General features: G+C 42.4%; 1 protein-coding gene across 3 annotated transcripts in view; it reads right to left on the reverse strand.

The window, feature by feature from the left end:
* The window catches only part of LOC115163046 (RNA-binding protein Nova-1-like), a 53,523-nt gene extending 46,309 nt beyond the window's left edge, over positions 1 to 7,214 (reverse strand). The window contains exons 1-2 of one of the 3 annotated variants that reach the window (XM_029714634.1): positions 5,423 to 6,533; positions 3,487 to 3,561 (exon numbers count right to left, since the gene is read on the reverse strand). In XM_029714634.1, coding sequence (XP_029570494.1) covers positions 3,487 to 3,561; positions 5,423 to 5,579 — 232 coding nt within the window. In that variant the 5' untranslated portion in view covers positions 5,580 to 6,533. Of the gene's footprint in view, positions 1 to 3,486; positions 3,562 to 5,422; positions 6,534 to 7,028 lie in introns of those variants that run through there. The other 2 variants (XM_029714636.1, XM_029714635.1) reach the window with 2 other exon arrangements.
* Between the last annotated feature and the right edge of the window lie 1,471 nt (positions 7,215 to 8,685).

Below are 8,685 nucleotides of genomic sequence, written 5' to 3' on the forward strand. Positions count from 1 at the left end.
TCTTACACAACACAAACAGGGACAGATCCCAGCAGTTAAAGTTTCTGGAGGAACACAGTCATTTCCTCTTACTTGTCAGTGCATATAACTTGACGGTATACTTCAGGATTTTGGCAACGAGGCCCTTTATCTACTTCCCCAGAGTCAGATAAACTTGTGGATACCATTTTTATGTCTATGCGCGCAGTTTTAAGAAAGTTGCTAACTAGTGCTAGCGCAATTGCTAACTAGCGTTAGTGCAATGAATGGAAGTCTATGGGTATCTGCTAGTTAGCATTGGCTTGCGAATCTCTAACTTCCTTCTTACTCAACACAGAGACATAAAAATGGTATCCACAAGTTTGTCTGACTCTGGGGAAGTAGATAAAGAGGGCCTCATTGCCAAAATCATAAAGTGTCCTTTTAAATGGAGGAAAATCAGTCACCTACTGTGTGTGTGTGTGTGTGTGTGTTTTTATGTCTGTTTGTGTGTGCATGCATGTATGTGCACTCGGGGCTCCCGAGTGGCGCAGCAGTCTAAGGCACTGATTCCAGGCTGTATCACAACCAGGCCGTGATTGGGAGTCCCATAATGCGGCGCACAATTGGTCCAGCATCGTCCCGGTTAGGGTTTGGCCGGGGTAGGCCGTCATTGTAAATAAGAATTTGTTCTTAACTGCCTAGTTAAATAAAGGTAAAATTAAAAAAAACATTTAGCTTCCAACTCACTATGTGTTCTACTGGGAAAACAACAAAGTGAGCCAGCTAGGTCACAATACATCCCGCATGTCTTACTCCTAGTATGCTTGGCATTGGATCAGTGTCATTTGTTCAAGAGTGTGCGTGTGTGTGTGTCATTATGTGTGTATGTAAGGGGTAGCTACAATAAATAATGAATAGGCATCTGACATAATAAACTAGTTGGTAAACACAGCAATCTGTTGCTAGGGGCTCCCAGGAGTCCTGGAGCCCAGAATAGGCTCCATCAGCCTGGACGGTTCAAATCTGGGGATCTGGTGTCGGGGGCTGGGGCTGGGTGGGCCTCTGGGCTAGGCTAAAGCATTGGGGTGTTATAAAAATGCAGTTCACTTAAGCTGGGTAAGTTCGTGTGGAGGAGCGGGGCTTAGTCTCACCCTCCACTCCTTTTGTTCAAGTTAAATCTCCACACCAGTTAGTGGACAACCACCTGTCTTGGTTCTATATGGGGCTACTCTGAGTCATGAAACCTAGAACATGAATAAGACAAAATAAAAAGTATTTCACATCTGTAGCCATTCTGTCGTCTCAGGGTGTTTTCAAGGTCACCAGTGAATCTGTATGAACCTCTTGGTGGCTGTCCTCTGTTTCTTATGTAGCCAGAAGCATAATGTGTTTCGGTTGGGTCTAACCAATGTATAGTCTTTTCAAAATGTCCCCCCTTCTAGTGTCCACATTTGAGCCTTTCCGGACACGGCTATCTGAACTATGCTAATGCTCATGCTGAGCGGCACTCCATCTCCAGTGTGTTTGAGTGTGTGAAAGGCGCCATGCATTGTTCGTCAAGCACGGCTGTTTCGAGAGGGGGCTAGATCTTCCCCTCTGCATCGCTCTTTTCATCGCTCTCATCCATATTCATCGTGAGGCCTCTCCTCCACTCGGCAGCGGGCTGGAGGAGACTGGCGACTTCAGTGTCCAATTGTAAGCCACCATTTCGAGAGCATCACCCGCCCCAACTGAAACCCCGCCCTATACAATGGGATTTTTTTTTATTTGACGCAGTGCTTTAAAAAAAGAACAGATGATGAAGACGAAGAAGCAGCGCCCCCTTCATGTTCATGGTAATGGATGGGGATCGATGGGCAGACACGGCTGCATGCGGTTGCTGGGGGTAGGTAGTGAATGGCAGCTGGTGATTGATGAGGTGGGTGGGTAGGTGGAGAAGAGGGAGCAGTCGTGATGGGCTGAAGGAGAACCGTGATTAGCATGGATGGAGAGAAAGAGAGCGCCGTGCTGCCTAGAAACGCTCAGTTGAAAAACAGCCATGCCACAGAGAAGTGGGAGGACACGCAGTGTTTCGGTTACAACAGCCCAAGCTGACACACACTGGGTGGCTATGAGATTGGCAGGTGATAGGCTGGGACAACGCTTATATTTGCCCTTTGTTCATAGTGCTCCTTCACCATCATTGACAAATCAATTTGCAAATGTTTATGCAAAGCCTCTATAAAAACCAGCTCTTGTCTCTTTCTGGCTTTTTCTCTCTGTGAAAGTGTGACGCATTCTCCTCAGCACCAATGGATAGATCCGGGGGAAGGTAAGTCAGCTCCGCTCCGGAGGGGAAAGCAACACAAAACACTAGAGATGCAATCGCTAACATCAAAGGCCCTGTCCTATAGACCGATGGCTCAGTGCTCTGTATGGTATCTGCCAGAGGGGGGGGGGGACTACTCGTCTGGGTCCTCATCGTCCTCGCGCCCCCTCTCTGTTCCCCCTCCACCCTCCCCGGACTTATTCAGTCTCCTCACGTCATTTGGCAAGGGCATTAGAAGGCCTCCTCATCACTGTCCACTAAAGCCACTTTGGTGCCAGTCCATCCATTTACGAAATGACTTCAACATATTTTACTATAGTGGACAGAGGGGAATATAATGTTTTAATTTATAAGAGGGGGAGTTGGGCTGAAGACCTATCTGAATATGCGTCCCATGGGTATGCAGTGGGAGCAAGTCAAGCATGTGGATGGTAAAATAAATCAAACCAAGGGAGTCAATGATTTTTTTCCCCCTCCCCTGATAAGAATGTCACCTTATGTAACATATAATCATGATTTAGAGCCTCTAAAGGTTACAGCACAATGCACTCTCATCCCATCTCTTCTGCAGTACGAGCGAGACAGAGATGAACATTCAGAAGAGTCGACAATATTTAGAGAACACTACATTCATTGAGGTTTAAATATGTCTAATCCACTTGATCATCATTCCCCCCCCCCCCTTAGCAATGTCATGCAAAAGGAATGAAGGTGATCATGTCAATTACGAAAAATTATAAACAAACAATTTCATATACACAACATATCCAATAGATGTGCAAATATTACAAATATGATGAATCTTTTTCAATTCCACAAATATGAATAGCATGGCAAAATAAGCATGGCAGTTTAACATGAAAATGGATGCTATGGACTTAGCTATATAAAACGTAAACATATGCCTACATTTTCTGCAGATGATATGCTTATAATCAAAGCTTCCATGATAGTCCATATACATAAGATGCTTATGAATTGAGATACATTTCATCAGTTTAGCTCAATTAAAGATGTAGGCCAAATATATTAAATCAGATTTAGAGATTTTCCAAAATAGTTTCAGAAAAGATTGGGTTATTTTAGTCTGCAGACTATTTTTGCCTTTCTTTAGGAACTATTCATATCACTGTCAAACTGCTTTAACAATATTGTAATTTAGTAAGCGAATAGCAAAAGAAAGTAGAATAACAACAAAATCAAATGGTCTCTCTTACCATGTGCCTCAGAGTGTGATTCCTGGTGAGGGAATACAATGCCTTCAGTTTCAAAAAGGGGCTGCAGGAAGGCCACTATACAGGAAGAGGAAGCACATTGTGTGTGTGTGGCAAAACTAATGTTATCACAAATAATTATGAGGTACTGCGCTCCCCTGTAACTGGCTTCAATGTCCTGAGTCTACAACTGGTTCTGTTTAACCACAAACAACCTGCACATGAGGCCTGTTGATTTAGGTATTGGGCTCCAATATGGACAGGCCTCTAGCTAGCCTACATACAGTACAAATGGTTGCTCTGCTATTGACACATTCAATTACTCTTGAGTATTATGATCATGAGGGAATTGTTTAGAATGGTCTCAATGGATTTTTAGTGAACAGGTTCTGAATGTTTGTGTGTAATGCAAATATTAAAACATCAAGCTATTGAAGTGGTTGCTGCTATAATGCTTTACTACTTGTTATAAGCATGTCTGAGCATTTTATAACGTGTTCTTATAAAGCGTGTATCTTTCCAGGACCTTGCTCTTTATATCACTTCTGAGAAAGTAATTCCAATGTTTAAACAAAAACAAACTGTCATTTTGCTACATGCAATCTCATTGAGTTGATGCATGTGTGTAAGTGTTTTTGACTGGGCGTCTGTTGACTACAATACTCCATGGGAAAGTGTGGTAGTTACTGCACTCTAGCTGTTCTCATAATCACAGACATTTAATTTGGCCAAATGGATGAGATGTGTGTGTAGGTAATGTCTCCCAAGAGTGCTGCATGGTTTTTAGATATGTGCAGCTGAGTATCGATTCCTTTTAACAAAGCTGTCTCACTTCATTTCTTTGGCAGCTTTTAATCTTCGTAATGCATTGTGGGAAATTACTTTTTTGGTCACTATATTGCTATTTCTGGGATGTAAACAATATCATGATATTGCTATGTGTGTGGTAGGTAGGCGCACCACACTAAAATTCATATTCTAAAATATATTTTGTTTACCTTCAAAAATGTTTTGTAAGCCTATCAAAAGCCCACTAAGTCAGGATAAGTAAATAATAATGGTATAGTAATAATGACTAGAAGGTTGGAAATGCTTGGCACATAACAGCATGCTATGCTGATTACCTACGGTGACATCCATGTTTGATCCAACCAGTGAATAGAATCATGATTAGGATGTATTCATTGCCAATGTAGCCTTTCTTTAATGAGAGGTGCAGTATTTGGACTGCTACAATGATAATGATGAAGTATAAGCAGTGACTGCATAATAGCGGATGACAATGTTGCACTGAAATGGCGACATATACTGTAGTATTTGGGCATATTACTAACGGTGTCTATATGCATGTTATTTGAATAATTGTACGCAAAGAGACTAGAGTACCCTAGCCTATGTGCCAGAGTATTGATAATCACACGATTACCCTTCACAAAGCAAGGGATGTGAGCGCGGTCAACAATGGAATGTTTTTTTTCAGTTGTTTGTAGTTTGGCGACTGTTTTGTTATTTTGGACGTCCGCAATTTATTGTGCCCAAAACTAAAAACGGATCAAATAAAATATGAATGAAATAACCCTTTTAGGTTCTAGATAGATTTTTAAAAAAGTGCTAAGAGCATGAGATCTGAGGGTTCCCTCCAAATCAGCACCTTCTCACTCACCCCCTTCATTGTCTTCATTCCATCAACACAAAGGATTTTCCTTCATTTGTAAACAGATGCAATGGAAAAAAAGACTATAACAAATGGCAAAATATTGGACATTTTGCTTTATACGTCACTAAATAACACTAGTTTCAGTGGTGTCGAGGAATGCTACATCAGGATGATAATCAACCTGCCGTTCTTTCCCTTTCTCGGTGCTACCTCAGTGTGGGCATAATGATAAACTGGATTCACACATTCGAGATAATCCCCGCATCCCCATCTTTTACTTACCTCCCGTGTTTGTGCGTTTAGTGCTGCTTGCCTCAGTTGGGGTCTCTAGCGGTCTTTTACGCGAATCTGGGGGATCCGACTCCATGTGCGGCTGTTGATTGTGATGGTGAGGATTCAAGAAAATCCCGTTTTGCTGTACTGCCCCGCCGGCCATCATTTTTAAAGTAGGTTGGGTGAAACTGCGTTTATCCCTTTATGCAACGTAACCAATTGAAAAAAAATGTCTTTGAATAGACGAAGCGATTTGAGAAATCGAAAATGCCTATATTCTTCAGAATGAAATATCTTGCGCGTTATCCTCGCCCTTTCAGAGAACACCGAGATGCTACGACGAGTATGGGCTATGTGTTCTAACCGAGGAAGACGATGCTTGCGCTGCGTATGGAACGTAACCTCAACAAAAATCCAATGAACCGACAAATTATGTCCCGCTCCAGATACTATCAGCGTGTTGTAGAAAGTAGGCTAATTTAATCTTCCATTAATTTCTTCATATGTGTGTTATTTCATTCCACTGCAATAAAGCGCGTATTCCTATCAAGCAATGCAGAACGACCTCCTCCTCTCTGTATTGCAGCTAGGCAATGGTCAACAGAATAAAAGATCAAAACAAAAATATACAGACGACAAAGAGGTTAAATAAATAAAGGGAAAGGAAAGGTGTTGAAATACAAATATGGTGTTCTATCCGGTCCTCCGTTCGTGCATGAAGACACCCTGCAGTTCGATGTTGGAGGGCAAGAGGTGGGTTTTCAGGAGGGTCCAAAGGGGAGAGAATACCGAGAATGGATACAAAGCTAGAGTGAGATGCGATTTGTTTGTAGTCTCTCAGGAAAGATGCTGCAATCTTGCGTTTAGAGCATCCCTTCGCTTACTGACTGTAGGAGCGCAGGGTATCGGGTGACGTCACGAGGATCAGAATAAATCCCTGTCAAATGTTGAGAAAACGAGCCGCCCCTCTCGAAACACGATTGGATGAACTGATTTTCTCTGGCAAACCAGTATAAAACGAATGTCACATGATAAAGAAAGAGGAGGTGTCGGGGACAACTAGGTCATGGCTGGAAAGAATATAGCTTTTGTCAAATTAACGTCGAAAGTTGATACTTTCTTTGCTTTTTAGCTAACCCTAACCATTTTCCTAAACGTAACCTAAGTGTCCTAACCTGCTACGCTAAATCTCCTAACCTGCTGCGTTAATTCTCCTAATTTGCTACGAAAAGGTAAATCTGACAAAAACTGTATCCCATCTAGTAAAAATCGGACAACTAACCGAGGGTCGCGATGCACAGGAAGATGTAAAACTAGGCTGACTTGAAGCCGTAACTTCTAACGGCGCTCAACTGTGCCTCGTTCACTGAAATAAAAAACAGCCACGATGAAGTGGCTTAGTCATAAAATAATAATATTATTATTATTATTATTACCTATTGGGGTAGGCCTAATTATTATCTTATTGTTCGAGTGTAGGCCTACAGCCTATACTTTCCATAACATCGTTGACTAAATAGTTAAACATAATTACACCCCTTCAATCAAACAGATTCTAAAATAAACCCCTTTCAGAAACTGCTATACCTATAGGAAATGAAACTTGGAAGTCTACCTGTGTGGACTCCAGCCATCTCCGTGTGGAAGAAACCAAATGGAGGGATCCTCCGTGCGCGCGAACTCTCCGAGCCGGTCTTTACTGCCTCTCTCACACACAAACACACTCGCCGGCACACACCCTCTCTCCCTGTCCAGTCCAAGACAGATGCTGAGCGCCCCTCGTGCTCCTCTAGATTCTCGTCAAGGTGACATTGCGTCGACCGTGGCCTACACACAAGCAGGGATCTCAACACGATTTCACATGGCTGTGAAATTCTAAGCGGTGAGACATCTCGGTTTTCTCCGAGAATACGCCGCTTGATGTGTGGAAATACGTGACAAATCCAAGGCAGATGTATGACACTTTATTGGACGGTCGGAGTTCGGATAAGAAACAATTGCGCAGCATGCCACTTTCTTTCAGCCCATGGTGTGGACCTATAATGTCTAGCTATCTTTTTTAGTGGTTGCCTGCTACAGTAATATGGAAAATGTGAAGTAGCTGAGCCCATGAGCTATTTTTACAATGAGGAATACTAAGAACATTCTTTGGGTTTTATAAAGCAGGATGTATAGCAGCTAACAGATGTAGCGTAGACTATTATGAAGCTTATCTGGGTGTACATTTCCTAGATTGCCTAATAGAAAATGTAGGATACTATTTGTACCTGTTGATAGAAAGGCTGATTATTCAGGCGATGCACTGTACAACATATGATATACATGTATGATATGATATATGACAAGGTTTCTATTGGTTCCTCATCTCAGGGGCGGACTGGGACCATAAATCGGCTCTGGCATTTCTACACACTGGACAATTCCCCGCCCCCCCCTTGAAGCCCACAAACCTGCCCATTTTTGTCGCCCCCCCACACCTTTTTATTTTTTTATTTCACCTTTATTTAAGCAGGTAGGCTAGTTGAGAACAAGTTCTCATTTGCAACTGCGACCTGGCCAAGATAAAGCAAAGCAGTTGGACACATACAACAACACAGAGTTACACATGGAATAAACAAACATACAATCAATAATACAGTAGAAAATCTATATACAGCATGTGCAAATGAGGTAGGAAAAGAGAGGTAAGGCAATAAATAGGCCATGGTGGCGAAGTAATTACAATATAGCAATTAAACACTGGAATGGTAGAATGTGCAGAAGATGAATGTGCAAGTAGAGATACTGGGGTGCAAAGGAGCAAGATAAAAATAAATACAGTATGGGGATGAGGTAGATTTTATGGGCTATTTACAGATGAGCTATGTACAGGTGCAGTGATCTGTGAGCTGTTCTGACAGCTGGTATTTAAAGCTACACCTGCCTATTTTATTCCTTGAGACGTCCATTATTAGCCAGATATTTATAATTTTGGGCAAAAAAACCCAAGTAAGACAGGTCCACTAGGCTATTGTCTGTCATTTGGAGTACCTTGCCATTCTCTGTGACAATAGGGCAGCTCTTATAGGGGTCCAGGCCAGGGAGACCCACTTTCAGAATGGTCTCTTCCAGATGTGGCGGACAGGCCCTCCAGCATTTGCCCAAAATGCCAGATGGCCTGGCAACTAGACCCAATGCCACCATTAAAATAACTGGTAACTGCAGTGCATTCAGAGTGATATGGTACCTATTATGTGTAGGTAAGCCACCAATCTCTATTTTCCCATCAAAGC

The sequence above is a fragment of the Salmo trutta genome, chromosome 26 (assembly GCF_901001165.1).
Source record: "Salmo trutta chromosome 26, fSalTru1.1, whole genome shotgun sequence".
Classification (NCBI taxonomy): Eukaryota; Metazoa; Chordata; class Actinopteri; order Salmoniformes; family Salmonidae; genus Salmo; species Salmo trutta.